The sequence below is a fragment of the Macaca mulatta genome, chromosome 12 (genome assembly GCF_049350105.2).
Source record: "Macaca mulatta isolate MMU2019108-1 chromosome 12, T2T-MMU8v2.0, whole genome shotgun sequence".
NCBI lineage: Eukaryota > Metazoa > Chordata > Mammalia > Primates > Cercopithecidae > Macaca > Macaca mulatta.
The window spans coordinates 137,483,973-137,501,515 of record NC_133417.1 but is presented as its reverse complement, the minus strand read 5'-3'; the positions used below and the strand labels follow the sequence as shown (position 1 = coordinate 137,501,515).

At 43.7% G+C, this 17,543-nt stretch overlaps 1 protein-coding gene across 7 annotated transcripts in view; it reads right to left on the bottom strand.

The window, feature by feature from the left end:
• DIS3L2 (DIS3 like 3'-5' exoribonuclease 2) overlaps positions 1-17,543 on the bottom strand; it is a 380,688-nt gene that overhangs the window by 76,147 nt on the left and 286,998 nt on the right. For all 7 annotated transcript variants that reach the window (XM_077957889.1, XM_077957886.1, XM_077957885.1 and 4 more), the window contains one exon: positions 13,377-13,484. In XM_077957889.1, coding sequence (XP_077814015.1) covers positions 13,377-13,484 — 108 coding nt within the window. The remainder of the gene's footprint in view (positions 1-13,376; positions 13,485-17,543) is intronic.

The following is a 17,543-nucleotide window of genomic DNA, read 5'->3' as shown; positions in this document are numbered from 1 at the left end:
ATAACAAATATGTATTACTTTTTTTAAAAGGGCATTAAAACATTTTGGGGACTCCTGGGTCTGAGGTTCAGGGAGAGATGTAGGCGAGGGGATCTGGCAGGCATTAGGATGTGGGCCTGGCCCGTCTGGGGTGGAAGGATCTATGGAAGAAAGGGCGGTCGGGAGAGGCGGGGCTGCTTGGCCTAACACCTCCTTCATGTTAAGGAGAGACGAGAAGCCAGGGAATGAAAACAGTAGAAAAACAAGAGAGCTGAGAGAGACAGGACAAAACCCAGGAATGTCCCCCGTTAGGAAAAGCAGGAGAAAAGAGCTTTAAGAAAGGGGACTCAAAGGCAACACGGGACACTCAGAGAGCCACTGCTATTAGACAGGCATTGTTCACACTCTCCATATGGCAACTATTTAATTCTCATAACAACGCGATGAGGTAGGAATTATGCTATCCTCTTCTTCAGCTGAGGAAGCTAAGGCATAGAGAAATTAAGGAATTTGCTCAAGGTTACACTGCTAGAGACTGGCAAAACTGGGAACTGAACCCAAGCAGTCCAGCCCTAGACTCTCTCTAAACCACAAGTGTATGTCCAATGCCACTTGGATATCAAGGAGGAGAAAACAAAGACAAGCTCCTGGCATTGAGCATTTGCTGGTTGGTGGTATTTAGGAAGGCTGTTTTAGGAAAATATAGGACAGAGGCAGAGTCACACTGCAAAGGTTTAAGGCATGTACTGCAAATGGATTCTGGAGATGCTGTGAGGAGGGCTTTAGCTCTTCTCACTCCCAGGGCAGCCAGAGCTTCGGCCTCCCATCAGCCTCCTGCACACATCCCCTATGCCACTCAAACAGCTACATCTTCTGTGTGTGACATGTGAAAAAGCCTGGGAAGCACCGGGTTAAGGATAGGTGGAGGCATTGGAAGTGGAGGCAATGCAACCAGTGTGGATGAACACTTCCAAAAGGACGGGAGGGAAGGAGCGCTTTGGAATGAGCAGAACAGAGGGCTGTGTGGCGGTTGTAGGGTCAAGAAGAGAAACCAGCATTGAAGGAAGATTGAAGACACAAGAGAACAAAAGGGATTTTGGGCCAAGTGGAGGCCATCCATCCTGGACAGAGGAAGCGTGGCCTGGTGGGGAGGAAGGAAGGAAGGAAAGGGGAGGAGACGTTAAGGGGAAGAAGAGGGAAGTGGAGAGCATGACTATCACAGAACCCCAATCTATGTAGTCGAGCATGAGGCAAAGAACAAAGGAGGCTAGGTGGAGTTCGAGGGCCTGAGGAGAATGGAAAAGCTCTGAGATAAATGCGTGGAAGTGTATTTCCTGTGCAAGAAAAGGGAGGGAGTGCCAGTCAAGAGTAGAACCTTTTACCTTTTAACCTGAGCTTGCAGACATCCCCCTTGCCTTGCTCTTTAGCAGCCAACCCTTCTGTTCACAACCTCTGAGACAATACTTTCCAAAAAGCCAACTGAAGAGTCTGTAGGCATTCCCCATGGGGAAGGCCTGAGCCCTGCCCAGGAGCTGTTCACACTACAAAGCCTCCAGGGAATACAGCTTCTGCCCTGGAAGGCTGGAGAGACCACTTTGGTACCCTCACCCTCCCTTAAAGGAAGCATAAATACTCTCGAAAAATGGCAGCCATGGGGTAGAGGAAGAGAATGGTGGCAACTACTCACATTTTTGTCCAGAGCAAAGTCTTATAAGAGTCTTGAATCTGTAATCACTGACTTTAACTTTTCTTTAAAAACAATCCTGAAACTATTCTTTCCATATTATTCCAAGAACTACCACTATCCAAAGACATAAGGGATTCAAATAATCTCACAAGTCTTCCACTGTGGCAAGCAGGTCTGAATTTGACTCTCAGGAAGCATGTGTGTGCTGTGGGCAAAAGCAACTGTAGAGTCAATTCCAGGTACCACCTGACAGTCCCAGTGGGGAGGGCCACGTGCAGGTCTCCAGAAGAGTCTGAAGAGCCCCTTTTAGGCTCAGCCAGGCTTGTCCTCCTCGCACATCCACATTTCCTGAAGAGCTGCTCCAGCCTCCTCTGGAATGACAGGGCCATGACCTCTTCATTCTTGTGGTCTCAAGGGTTTCCCCTGGTGATTTAGCTTGCTTCCTTTTCTACATTTCGTTCCAAACCCAGTCACTCCTTCTGTGCGTCTACATCGTGCTGTACAGTCTGCCTTCAGCATGTTCAGGAAATGTCAGTTTCAATTCTATTCCACCGTTCTCTTTCACATTTCACAAGTGGTCTGGAGGTTCCCTCCAGCATCCAGGATTCAGGTCACAGGGTCTGCAGCCTCCCAGGGTCTGTGGTCTTTTTCCCAAGTGAATGCTCCAGCATAGGGCAACCACTGCACCCTGATCGGGCATCTGTTTTCACATAAACCATGGGTCAAGAACTGCTTTCAAAATCTAGTGAATTTTGGTCAAGCATGGTGGCTCATGCCTGTAATCCCAGCACTTTAAGTCAAGGCAGGTGGACTGCTTGATGTCAGGAGTTTGAGACCAGCCTGGCCAACACAATGAAACCCCATCTCCACAAAGAAAAAAAAAAAAAATTAGCCAGGCATGGTGTGGTGCACGCCTGTAATCCCAACTACTCAGAAAGGTGAGGCACGATAATTGCTTGAGTCTGGGAGGTGTTGGATGCAGTGAGCAGAGATTGTGCCACTGCACTCCAGCTTGGGCAACAGAGTGAGACTCTGTCTCAAAAAAACAAAACAAACAGAAAAAAACTTAGTGAATGCTCCAGGCCCTCTTCCCTGAAATATTTATGCATAAAACTTAGCAGCAAGTTCCATGAGGTTCCCAGACACCCCTGTGCCCTGCATGCCCCTGTCTCCTGGCTCTAAGCACATCTCTGTAGCTCCCTCTCACCCCTCTGATTGCTGGCCCTGACGAGGAGCCCCTTGGAATCTTGAGGTATTCCTAAAATTGATTACCTGAGACTTGCCCAAAGCAGCAGCTTGTCACTCTTTACCAAAGCCTGCTCACTGCCCACGGTGGCACTGGCTATCAGTTCATTTGAGCTCCCTTTTTTTTCCTTAATGGGCACCTCTACTTTGTTTCCTTATCAGTCAAGACAGATATCCCTTCCTAACAGCACATAGGAACACTACCAAACTGGAGACTGCAGTGCTGATGATCACTTTCCCATAGCTCTTTTGCTTCACTTCAGTCCTCTTCCTTAATGCCTGCAACCCTGAAAATCCATCCCAACCTTCTCTTTAAATACACGAAGGGCTGAGGTAGAAGCTTGAAGAGCCATCAGGAACTTCCTGCTCAGGGACAGGGACCTCTGGCAGCCGAATCTACTCTGCCTTAACACAATCCAGCGCTTCTGGGAGTCATAGCTGACATGTACTGAAAAATGATTAGGCCAGGGAAAGAAGGCCTGAAACCATCCTCTGCAGAAGCCAAGCAGAAAAGAAAGGAGCCTGTTGTCGCCTGACACAGAGAAAGGCAGCAAGAAAGCAAAGATCCAAATAGAGGGGGTCCTCAGAACAGCCAAGCTCACAGTATGGAAGGCAGGCCTCTCTGGATGGAACACCTCATTACTTTCCAATTTGGAAACTGGATTCACATCAATGCCCAGTGCATAACCACAGCCAGTGGCAGAAGACAAAAGGACAGAGTTTTTCATGGAAAAAGTAGAAATAGCAGGGGGAGCTTCAGAAACAAAACCCTTCATACCGAAGATCATGTCTTTCCTCTTTCCTTTCTTTTTTTTTTTTTTTTTTTTTTTTTGTTTGAGACAGAGTCTAGCTCTGTTGCCAGGCCAGAGTGCAGTAGCACGATCTGGGCTCACTGCAACCTCCGCCTCCCGGGTTCAAGTGATTCTCCTGCCTTAGCCTCCCAAGTAGCTGGGACTACAGGCACGTGCCACCATGCCCGGCTCATTTTTTGTATTTTTAGTAGAGATGGGGTTTCACCATGTTGGCCAGGATGGTCTTGAACCCCAGACCTTGTGATCTGCCCGCTTTCGCCTCCCAAAGTGCTGGGATTACAGGCGTGAGCCACCATACCTGGCCCCTCTTTTCTTTCTTAATCACAGGATTTGGGTCATCTTCTGTAGGCAGGTGAGTTTACTGCACATACTCTGGAATATCACTGTTCAGAATGTCAAGTTAAATACAGTGCCAACACCGACTGAAGGCGTATTACTGGGAAAAACCTACTGAAAAAGGAGTAAATGATTATCTACCGAAGCATCGTAATTCAAGGCCTACCTACTGTACTAAGTAAGACTGGAAGTAGTCTAACACTAGGAGTATTCTTATACCTACTACTTCTAAAATCTCCCAGCACATCTGGGAGGAGTGCATTGTTCAGCCCATTTTACAGTTGAGAAAACAGGCCAGGAACTTGTCAAAAGTCATACAAACTCCTAAGTGGCAGCCAAGACCAGATCCAGTTAAAGACAGACCCAAAATCTAGTGTTACTTTTATTACATTTCAGGTGAAGGTCATAAATTAGACAGAGGCAGATGATGAAGTAAAATAAACCAAGTATGTCTCAAACACATATCAACTTCCTATATTGATACAAAAGTATGACCACCTCCTTTGAAAATTATTCAGTTCCATTCAAATGTATTTTTAAATTTATCCTCTGAAAAATGTCAGCACCTCATTAAGATATATCTCTGGTTGAAAAAACTGCAAGTGGGGTTAATTTATAATCTTAAATAATTAGGTACAAAATCCCTTCTGCAGCAGCTCCGGGCTTCTGTATGCAAAATATTTTGTTCAAAAAACATACGAGGAAGAAAGAAACCTTTTCCTGACTGGAACAAAACCAGGCTGTTTGGAGTGATGGTGGGTGGGAGGCAGAGTGGATTTTGGCTGCTTCTTAGAGCTACGAACACAGGGCAAACATCCTTAGTAGGGGCAGCCCTGCAGTGAAAGAAGTCAAAGGTGCCAAGCAGCAAGTGTCTGAAAAGGACTGGGCTGAGAGAGGACGGGCTGGAAGAGAGCAGAGAGAGGCAGGTCATGCCTGTGGTGGAAAGGACGCCAACTTGCTAGGGAAAGTCCTAGCAACTGTAGACGACAGAGACAGTGGGGTGGCTACAGCAAACAAGAGGCTCCTCCACAAGCCCCAGCCCTCGCACTAGTGCCACTATCACCGAGCAAAGCTCAGGCTTCCCCTGAAATAGGAAGAGATGAACACAGTAAGATTAAGGCGTGAATATCTAGACTGAAGCACCATTGCACACAATCCACTTACACCCAGAGGAATGCTCGCTTTCTCTTCACAGGTGGCTCACTGCAACTTCTGCCTCCTAGGTTCAAGCAATTCTCCTGCCTCAGTCTCCCAAGTAGCTGGGACTACAGGCGCCCACCACCATGCCTGGCTAATTTTTGTTTTTTTTTTTTTTTTTTTTTTTGAGACGGAGTCTCACGCTGTAGCCCAGGCTGGAGTGCAGTGGCGCGATCTCGGCTCACTGCAAGCTCCGCCTCCCGGGTTCCCGCCATTCTCCTGCCTCAGCCTCCTGAGTAGCTGGGACTACAGGCGCCCGCCACCGCGCCCGGCTAATTTTTTGTATTTTTAGTAGAGACGGGGTTTCACTGTGGTCTCGATCTCCTGACCTTGTGATCCGCCCGCCTCAGCCTCCCAAAGTGCTGGGATTACAGGCTTGAGCCACCGCGCCCGGCCTAATTTTTGTATTTTTAGTAAAGATGGGGTTTCACCATGTTGGCCAAGCTGGTCTTGAACTCCTCACCTCAGGTAATCTGCCCACTTCAGCCTCCCAAAGTACTGGGATTACAGGTATGAGCTACCACGCCCAGCCAAATATTTGTTTATTTATGTATTCATTCATTTATGTTTTAGAAACAGGGTCTCGATCTGTTCTCCATCTGATCAAGTGATCCTCCTGCCTCAGCCTCCCATGTAGTGGCAAGGCAGAGAGGAATTTTGATGTGGCAAGGGGGACTTCAGCAGTTGAAGTTGGCTAGCCTCTCTGGTTTCCAAGAAGAAGAAATGAAAAGTACTTGGGAAAATGATGGGTCTTAAAGGAAAGAGGAGTGGAAAGCAAGGCTGAGGTTGAGGAACCCAAGAAAAAAGGCTTGGAACCTAGTGACAAAAGGATTCCCAAGTAGCACTAAAGGTTCAGCTGAGAAAGCCCGAACTGGTACACACCATAGTTCTACAATGTCCAATTCTCAGAATGGAATGAGTTAAGCAGGGAGGAAAAGATCTGCTCAGCTACAAGGAAGAGGCAGAGGCTTGAAGGACATGAGAAGATGGCAGGTGGGGAAATTCAACCTTGACTGATGTCAAGTCCCTGGAGCTGGGGAGAGGGCCTGCAGCACAGCAGAGAGCTCGGTTATACATCAAAGGCAGCTTCTCTCCTGTGAGCAGCAACGCTCCAGGACATGAGAGGAGAGGCTGGTTGCAAGAAGACTCTGGAGTCCATGCATTTCTAGCACAGAAGATAGGCAGAAAAGAATGAGGAAAAAGTTACCATTGTCAGGACGTTTTATCTTTTATTCTGAATGACAGATTGGAAAGTTTTAATGAAGAGACAAGGCTTAAGATTCAGAAGGATCACTCTGACAGCTGTATGCAGAGGAGATGACGTGGGGCAAGGGCAGAGGCTGCAAGGACAGTCAAGAGGCCACTGTATTTGTCAAGGTGAGAGAGCATAGCTTGGACCCAGGTATTAGTGCCAGTAGTTAAGGAAGGGAGCTGATTCTGGAGGCATTCAGAAAGCAAAGCAGCGATGACACACTGGCAGACTGTGTGCTGCACTGGCAGATGCAGCACGAGAGAAAGACCAAAGTCAAGAATCACCCCGTGGTTTTTGACCTAAGTAAATGGCTGAAACAGGTGACTTCCATAGTACACTCTGGGTCCTGACTAATCCTATACAGCACACAGCAGGGATGTCACAGGAGATACAAACTGAGGAGAGCTAATCAACTGTGAAACCCTTCTTTTATTTTTCTGATCTTTGGCCCTAAGATTCTAAGGTTCTAAGGTCTAAGGACTTAGTTACTAAGTCAGAGAATAAGGCGCTCACAACCAACATGTGAGAAATATGCTAAAAATAAATTATTCAGCATTTATTGACCTAAAAGCCTGAGCACTAGCTTAATGAATGCATACATGTCCAAGATTTTCTTGTGAGTGTTTAAAAAAAAATTTAGTGGGCGTTAAGAAAACTTTGGAACAGTCTTTCTATAGCTGACCACGCCTGCTCCAGAAAGTAAGCCATTCCAATAGACTAAGGAAAAATACACAGCTTTCTCCACTTCAACTCCAGGTGAGACTGGTGGCTACGCAGCAGCTATGGCATGATGCTGTTGGCCCCGCTCTGGCTCCTTCTGAGTCCAAGCCAAGACAAGTCACCACTGCTTGCAAAACCAGCCTCAGACTTTGGCCACACAGGCTTCAGAGACCCTCCTCTTCATCACTGGGTTCCTGATGCAGGGCTACCCCTTGCCCGTTGGCCTTCTCTGGCTCCCTGAACCTCCCATCTGGTTCCGAACTTTGCTCCCCTGGCCCTTGCTAACCTCAAGCTTTCCTTGCCAGTGTCTTGAAGAAGCACCATCCCTTGGATGTAAGTCTGGAATCTGACCTCTCATTTCATGCATCTTGACTGTGGGTAAGAGATACTCATCCCAGGACTAACCAACCAGGTCTACCTCTCATGTGGTTGCTTGGTCCGGGTAGGGTGTTTGGATAACCATAGTACAAGGAGTGTGGTTAGTGGGCTTTGCCCTACAACCCTGAGTCTAGTCCAAACTCTCATTACTTCCAATCTGGCTTGGTTTGCACTGAGGCCCACAGCCCCTCCTGGATCCTGTGCCTACTTCACACCTGCTCTCTAGTCCCTAATGCCAGCGGCCTGGGCACCAGACATTAACTCCAACAGAAACCCCAGAGGCCAACTGAGTTACAGTTTGCCACTTTCTAGTGCTTCTTTTATGACCCTCATATTTTAGAAGCTCATTAGATTGGGCAGCTTTTTATTTCTTGGGTCTGACCTTGGCAGGCATAATTCAGACTCAAAGTTCTTTTCTGTTGACTCAAGTTAGCTTTCTTCTATGGGCTTTTATTTTCTGTTTAGTTAAACTTTCACAAAAATAAGCATTTATAAAAATATAAAAGCTACACATGTTTTCAAAAAACATTAGAAAATACAAAAAAGTAGAAAAAATTACTCATAGTTTTACTATCCAAACATAACCACTATTGGCATTCTATTTTATTTCCTACTGTCTTTTTCCATTCATTTTTTTCCCCTATGCATGCTCCCACCCCCACCAAAATATGATTGCTGGCATACTGTCCTCATAATTCCTTGTTTTCGGATAGCGTTTGCCTCTTAAATCTTAAAAAAATCTTTAAAAGGGTCCTTTTTTTTAATGAACCAATATTTAAGAGCCATAAAAACCAAATATAATGTGTAGAACTCGTTTTGATCCCAATTCAGGCAAATCTATGGGAGAAAGCAAGGAAATCTATTATGGACTGGGTTTAGAATGACACCAAGGCATTAGTAGTCACTGTTAGGTGTGCTGATGGCATTGTGCTACATAAGAAAATGTCCAAAATTTTTACAGCTTCATACTGAAATATGTCTGAGCAAAATGACATGTCTGTGGTTTGTTTCAAAATACTTTGACAATGAAAAAAAGTCTTGATAGTAGTTGAATCTGGGAGGTGGGGAGGATGGGTTTATAGTGCCCTTTACTTTCATGTATGTTTGAAATTTTTCACAATAAAAATATTAAAGTATACGTAGTTCAAATAGTTTTAAAGTCTTGTTATGAAAAAAAGCAGCCCCCTGTCCCTCTCTGTTACTTCCCAAGAGTAACTACTTTAACCTCTTCTAAAAGAGTATTTGGGTGTTAACTTTCTATATAACCTGTCTGCTACTTCCTGATTTTTTTTTTTTTTTGGTGTTATTTGCAAACTTTTCACTACAGAAGATAATTTATTTTTCCTTCCATACACACTCCCTCCCCCACCATGCCCACATAACTATTCAAATCCTTAATCCTCCTAATACATGACAATGATCAGAATTCATTTTATCAATCTACTATTATGGTTACATAAATACTAAGTGTTACTTTTCTATATGACTTTTTATTCTCACTGGAATTAATAACTGTCTTTTTATCAGCTTGATTTCTCTGTGTGCTATATATATTAATCTACTCCAAACCTTCCACCAACTATTCATTTGGTTCTCAAGGTATGGACCATGTACCCCTAGGAATCCCTGAGACCCTTCCAGGAGTCCAGGAGGTCAAAACTATTTTCATAATAATACTAAGGCAGTGTTTGTCCTTTCCACATGCTGACATTTACACTGGTGGCACAAAAGCCCTCGTGGGTAAAGCGGCTGCCTTGGTGCAAATCCGACAATGGCACCCAGCGCATCTGTGGCTACTGCACTCCAATACCTCATACTTGTATCGAACAACTGAATGCTCTCACCAGAGGAGTAAAGATTATTAATTTTATGATGTCTCAACCCTTGATTGCTAGTCTTTTTCACTTTTGCTGCATGTAGAAGCACGCTGGTGGTCTTGAGGAAAAGCATTTACATAACTGAGTCGTGAACTGATTGCTCATTTTATGGAACACCATTTTCACCTGAAGGAACAACTGACACACAAACTATAGTTATTTAGACTCGGGTATTTTGGGGAGAGTGAGCACACACTCTGGTGTCTGTTTTGTTTTTGTTTGTTTGTTTTTTTTTTGTCCACACGAGGTCTCACTATGTTGCCCAGGCTGTGCGATTCTCTTGCCTCAGCCTCCCAAAATGCTGGGATTACGGGCATGAGCCACAGTGCTCAGCCCCGCCCCCCCCCCTTTTTTTTTGAGGTAGAATCTTACTCCTATTGCCCAGGCTGGAGTGCAGTGGCGTGATCATGGCTCACTGCAGGCTCGATTTCCCAGGCTTAGGTGATCCTCCCACCTGAACCTCCTGAGTAGCTGGGACTACAGGCGCATGCCACCACACCTGGTTAATTTTTGTATTTTTAGTAGAGACAGGGTTTCAATATGTTGCCCAAGCTGATCTCGAACTCCTGGGGTCAAGCAATCTGCCCACTTCAGCCTCCCAAAGTGTTGAGACTACAGGTGTTAGCCACCGTGCCTGGTGCAACCAACTTCTGAGAAACTATTAAAGTCTGGTGTAGTACAAAAATGAATAGCCACAATTATCTGAAAAAGTTATTAAAATGCTCCTTTCTTTTCCAGCTACATATCCACATATCAACCAAAACAACTGATTCCAACAGACAGAATGTAGAAGCCCATGAGAGGATCCAACTTAGCGTCTTCTTTTTTCTTTTTCAGATGGAGTTTCGCTCTTATTGCCCAGGCTGGAGTGCAATGGTACGATCTCAGATCACCGCAACCTCCGCCTCCTGGGTTCAAGTGATTGTCCTGCCTCAGCCTCCCAAGTGGCTGAGATTATAGGTGCCCGCCACGAGGTCCAGCTAATTTTTGTATTTTTAGTAGAGGTGGGGTTTCACCATGTTGGCCAGGCTGGTCTTGAACTCCTGACCTCAAGTGATCCACCTGCCTCGGCCTGTGAAAGTGCTAGGATAACAGGTGTAAGCTACGGCGCCCGGCGCTTAGCATCTTCTTTAAGACAGACCTGAAGGATAGTGTAGTAGCTTCGACAGGGATACTGACTATCTGGCCCTTTACAGGAAAAGTCTGTCAGCCCTGATCTAAGTGATTCCTTCACTTCTTTCCTGTATTGGATTATTTGTTTCCTGGGTCCCATGTCTTCCTCTTTCTTCATTTACTCCTCCTTCATTTTGGTGAAGCACATCCTCTGGTGGCTTCCTGAGAAAGGGTGTATGAGATGGACATTTTTGTTGAAGCCTTGTATGTCTGGAAAAGCCCTTTCCTACCCTTTTTATTGATAGCTTTGTTGGGTACAGAATTTTGGCATGGAGATCACGGTCCTTCAGAAATTAGAAAGCTTTGCTTCACTGTCATCTAATTTCTAGGGTTGTGGTAGAAAAGTCTGAAGTTATTCTGATTTCTGATTTTATTGTATGTCTTTTCTTTGTCCACAGTGTTCTGAAATTTTATAATGATGTGTCTAGATGATGTGTCTCTATACCTGTGCTAGGCAGTATGCCCTTTCAATATGGAAAATTATATCTTCCAGGAATGGGGCATTTCCTAAAATTATATTGTTGATCATTTCTTTTCCTCTGTTTACTTTGTTCTCTATTTCTGGAATGGTCATTGAACAGATATTGTATATCTTGGACTAGTCCTCCAATTTTTTGTCTTTTCTATATCTTTCTGGGACAACTCCCAACTTTACCTTTCAAGAGATATCCTGAATCTCTAATTCTTCTAACCTATGTTTAATTCCCAAGAGCTCTTTTTTTCCCTCCAAATGTTTCTTTTTTAAAGTATCAAGATTTTGTGATACAGCTATTTCTTTTTTTAAAAAATTCCCTAAAGACATAAGTGCTAATTTCTTTTCCCTGCTAGTGTATTTCGTTCTAGTTGCTTTTTCCTGTGTGTTTTCTTCATTTCCTGTTTGTTTACTTTTTTCCTGTTTGTTTGTACTCCAGTTGAATTATACATATACTTAAGAGCCCAAGGGCTAAGTGTAAACTCTGGACAGGGCTTCATCAAAGTAAAATAAAGCTATTGTTGAATCAATGCATTAGTAATAGCTTCCCTATTTCATATTAGAAGCTTCTTTCGGGTTGTCTCTTCATACATGGAAATGAAATCCTAAAAAGCTCTGACTGTGTGGGTGAAGCTTATTAATAGTCTGTAAACTTTACTGTAGGGAGAGACAGCTGGGCTGTTGATTGGGAAACTCTAAAGGTTAGTATCTTTATGTTTTTATTCCTCGCTATTCAGATTCCTCAGAGATTTTCCCATGTCCCGACTCATGGATATAGGCCTGGCGACCAGAATTCTGGGGCTGGCAGCAAAAAGAAAGCTGATACTCTTAACATTCAATATGCCAACAGTCACTCAATCTCCCCCAAGGTATCACTACCATCAAGCATGTTTGATGTTCTCTAGTTCCGACACCTCTTACTTTACCCTGTCCAGAGAACACATTTCTGATCTTCCGCTAAGTTACAGGAGGGGCGATTTTTAAAAATAAACTTTCAATACTGTTGTTAGCCTCATTCTCCCCCACCCCTCCCCCACCTTCTAGAATTATCTGGTACTGTCAATTTCTGAATTGTTTAGGGTTCTTCTGCGTAAACTGGGTTGTTTCTTGGCTTTCTCTATTGCTGGCTCAGGATTCAGCTTTCTCAGGACTGCTAAGTCAGTTACACTCATCCATCTGCTACCCAGATTCCAAAATTTTGTTGCTGTTGTCTCCTCTCCCACTCTCTTTGTCCTTGTGGGTTTATGTCTTAAAAAAAAATCCCTTTACTGTTGTTTTAGTGAGGTTTTGGGAGGGAATGAAAGTAAATGTGGGTATTTGATCCTCTATCTTTATTTGGAACCTCTTTATAATTAAATATCTTTTTTTACTTCCATTTAATATTACAGTATAAACACTTCCCATGTTCTTCCATGGTCTCTGTCAACAACTTTAATAACTGCATATATTCCATTGAGAAGGCACCAGAGCTTACTTAATCAGGACCCTACTTCTGAATGTTTGGAGTTGTTTCGGTTGCAGGAGGGGACTAGTTTCTCTTTCATGTATCTCTCTCCTGTCATTCCCTATGATATGCATAGGCACATCCCGATAACAGGCACAGACATCTTTTTCCCTATGCTTAGGAATCCCTGCTGACATCCTTCTCTCTGTTCTTGGTCTGTGGTTTCACCACCTTGTGCCTTGATTATAGCACTACCTTGCTAATTCATCTTCACAGCTCCAATCATCCTGCATGACGATGCACCACTGACCTTTCTACAATCAGCTTTCTCATGACACTTCAGAGGAGCCCTAACACCTACAATTCATTTGTGATTCTCCAGTTTGATTTCACACCACCTATGTAAACTTCCCACTTTACCTAACATCCACCTCCAAACAGGCTCTGCTCTCCTAACTGCAGGCTGGGCTGCCCCTCCTGCCTTTGCCAATCCTCATTCAATCCCACTTACACCCTGTCTCCTGCATTAGCCTCCCGGGCATCACTCTGCTTACTCAATTTCTTCCTTCACCTGATAACAGACATGAAACCTGTTCAAAGTGCTTAGGGTCAGTCTTGCCTTCTAAGTGGGGCCGACGGCTCTTCTGAGGCAGGGACTCTGACATTTCTCTATGACGGCTGCTCCATATCTCCCTTGTCCTGGCTACCATGGCACCCAAGCCAGTGCCAGGCACATGGTGAGTACTTCATGACTCATGGAATGGAACAGAGGTAAGTGGAGAAAGAAAACGTGTAAGTTGTTACCTTGCCCTCTGGAGTCAGTGTCCAGATCACAGAGAAGGTCAGCTTGTCAGACATGGGGTTGAGGCTGCACAGCTCCTCACACAGCAGCCTGGGAAGCATGGGGACCACCTGTAAACAGAGCACAGGCCCATGAGCACCTTTCTCCAACCTGCTTAGGAGAAGCCCAGCGGGCAGAGTTTTGGTGAACAGCTTCAGCTTTTCCAGAGCAAGCTGAAGATGGAGGTGGCTCTGTTCCCAAAGACTCTGCAGAAAGACCACACTATTGTATACTTTTCCATGTGCCTCTAGAGTCAGATGGGAATGTGAGCTGGGAAAGTGAGGAGAACTGGTAAAAGAAGACAAAAAGCACATTGCAAGCAATGGAAAATAGCTACATTGTATTATCTACTAAACCTGAAGCTCCAGACTCAAGAAGTACTTGTGCTTTTGGATATAAGTACTCCAGTTGAATTATACATATACTTAAGGGCCCAAGAACTGAGTGTAAACTCTGGACAGGATTTCGTTAAAAGTAAAATAAGCTATTGTTATTGCTGAATCAATGTTTTAGTAATTGAATATACCGCAATTTACCAAATTACATTTTGGAACATTAAGAGAATACTTCACTAAAATATCACTGGAGTGATAAAACTGAAAGGGTCATACATCCAGGTTTCCCAGATAAACATTGTGATCAAGTAGTTATCTATTTTCCCATTTTTTAAGCCTAAATCATTTATTCTCCTTATTGTTCTTTCTGTTCCATAATAAACGGAGTCAACAGTATATACCCTTTAATTAAAAATTGTTTTTCAGCTTACTTTCAAATGATGACTAGAAGTGGTCCCAAAATATTACTTGTTTTTTTCTAGTATTCCAAAGATGAAATGAATATCTCTACCTGTATCTCCTGAAGATACTTCAAAAACTCTCTCCTATCTACGCCTATCTGTTCCTTTTCCCATATTTTTCTTGGGACCATCCACCCCATCTCTCTAACTAAAAACATCAGCAGTACTAGCCATTTACTCAACACACTTACTATGGCCCACTTTGGCTTGCAGTGTTGAGCATGGATAACACTGAAACCCCATGCTAGGTAACTGAGAAGTGATACGCAAAGGGCGGCCATGCTGTAGTTGAGGTACATTTAGCAAATTATGTTTCTTTATGGGCAGAAACAGAACAAACCCCAGCAGCTTCTTATTCTGCATGAAGTATCTGCAACTGTACTCTACTTTAGTACAGTAAATATCTTTGGTATGGAACAGTAAATTCTAGAACTCATGGCCCAAACCAATAACAAATAATTGGCAATTGTTTGGTATTTCTAAAAAATGCCATCTCTTTTAACATCTATATGAAACCTAATGACTACCTGATATCTTTGGTAATAGCTTTTCCTAACAGCCTTTGGTAAAAGCTTTTACAGACAACTACTTTTGAAATTTTTTTCTTGCATTACTTTTGCACCATCAGTTCAGACAATACTATATTTTCTTTGCTAACTTATTTTGTGATGCATTACAATGTAATCCAAATATTTAACATTTTCTTGTATATATCAAGTGTTTTATAAAATGGTACATCTTCACCTGTTTAAAAATAGTGCACAAAATGGAGAAAGCTTCAATATGATACCATCATGGTTGAATGATAAAGATTTCACATACTCAGCCTTTGGGCTATCCTAGGGACTGAATTGGCACCCTCCCTGCCACCCCCCCACCCCACCCCGCAGTTATATGTTAAAGCCCTAACCCCCATTGTGACCGTATATAGAGATAGGGTCTTTCAGAGGTAAGTAAGGTTAAATGAGGACATGGGGTGATGCCCTGGTCTAATAGACTGGTGACTTTGTAAGACGAGAAAGAGACACAAGTCTCTTTCTGCATGAGTAGGCACAGAGAAAAGGCCATGTGAGGCCACAGCCATATACAAATGAAGAAGAGACCATCACCAGGAACTGAATTGGCTAGCACCTTGATATGGGACTCTGGCCTCCAAAACTGGGAGAAAATAAATCTCTGTTGTTTAAACTATGGCATGTCACTATAGGAGCCTGAGCTAAGACAGACTACATCAAGTTTGCTGGGTGTGCATTCTTGTATTCTCCTCTGGGCTGCATTAACAGACAGTTTGTTCTATCAACTGTATTTTGGTAACTGGCTGCTTAGCCACCCAGCATGCTTGTTGCAATGACATTAGTCCAGGGCGTAATGCCTTTTGTACAGATAGTGTGTCTTCTAAGCGTTCAAGGCAGTATCTTACTTTAAGTCACAAAACTGAGCATCTGATAATGCATTATAGTTCCTAACTTCATACTTTAGTGTTTGTCAAAAGAAAGTCATTATAACTTGGGCCAGAACTAGACCGTGGAACAGAAGGAAAACACTGATGGAAAAACTAGTGAAATTCAAATAAAGTAAGGAGTTTAGCTAACAGTAATATTCCAATGTCAGTTTCTGAGTTACGACACATGAAGCGTAGTCACATAAGACATTAACATGGAGGAACTGGGTATGGGACCACTCTGTACTACCCTTGCAAGTTCTCTGTCAACTGCAAGCATTCCAAAATAAATGAGCTTATTAAAAAGAAAGTCACTGTTTTCATTAATTGGTGTTGTGTTACACATTTAAATATGAAATAAATGTATGCTAATTATCTAGTGAAAACCTGATCTGTTTCTATATGTTGGAATTTGGGGTTCAGATATAATTTGCAAAAAGGGCCTCACCACTTAAAAAAATACAACAAGGTCTAAAGACCTTTTTACCAATGACTGAAGAAGTAAAGGCTCAGCAGCAGCATGGTGCAGGAAATAGAACAAAGGCTTTGCCACCTTTCCTGCGGGCTTGGGGGCTAATCCTGGGCTGATTGCTTCTTGTACACTTTGGTCAAGTTAGTAAAATTTTGAGTCTTGGTCTTCTTATTGGTAGAACAATACTGAAGACACTCAGAGAAAGCTCACTGGCCAGTCCGTGGTGTCCAAGGTGTGCTGTCACCGGGCTCAGCATTCCCTTCCGCCTTGTGCCCTGGCCCTCTCCTGGGGCACTGGCAACAGCAGTCACATGGGCCTTCCCGCTGCACCCCCTTCACCTGTCTGTGTGCTGCTCCAGCTCTTGCTTGTGCCAGTCCCTCTTTCTGAAACACCTTTCTAGATATTTTACATCTGGCAAACTCTTGTACATCCTTTCAGATTCGGTTCATTGCCACTAAAAGGTTTATCCAAAATCCCCCAGGCATAGTGTGTGCTGTATTTTATATACCTCCCCTGTTCTTTCAAAGATGATTTGGGGCCATCCTACACAGTCAGCCACTTACTCCATCCTCCCTGCTCTTCAGCTGCATTTACCACACTGTCCTAATTGCTTCTTCAGGTGCCTCGAGTGCCACGGACACTGAAACCTCAGGAGCAAGGGCCAGGCCTCACTCCTGTCTCTCTCTACACCTGATGCATGGTAGGCACTTCCAGTGTGTAGACAACTGACTGGCTTCTGCCCAGGAGATGGATCACCTCTTTTTTCTATGTTTACTGCATCACATAAAACATTTTATGAAATACACGAGACTTATATTTAAGCATCTCGACAAAAAAAAACTTCATAAACAACTAGTATTTTAAGTATAAGCTACACTGTTTGGGCTACTACCTCCTAAAACTTATCAGCACATGCAGTGATTGTGCAGGCTATAAAAATTGTGTGGTGTCCTATATCTTACACAAAAGACATTTTATTAATCACACTGCAATGGTCAGTTACCAATCTAAGTGCTCATGAAAAAGCTGAACTTTAAAACTTTTTGGTTAGTATAATTATATTTAATTTTTTTTTTTTTTTTTTTTTTGAGACAGTCTTGCTCTGTCGCCCAGGCTGGAGTGCAGTGGCGTGCTCTCGGTTCACTGCAAGCTCCACCTCCCAGGTTCATGCTATTCTCCGGCCTCAACCTCCCAAGTAGCTGGGACTACAGGCGCCCACTACCATGCCCGGTTAATTTTTTGTATTTTTAGTAGATACGGGGTTTCACCGTGGTCTCGATCTCTAGACCTCATGATCCACCCGCCTCAGCCTCCCAAAGTGCTGGGATTATAGGCGTGAGCCACTACGCCTGGTCCCTATTATATTTAATTTTTAAGAAGCATTCCTTATAAAAGACATTTACCAGGTCTTAAAGCAGAAT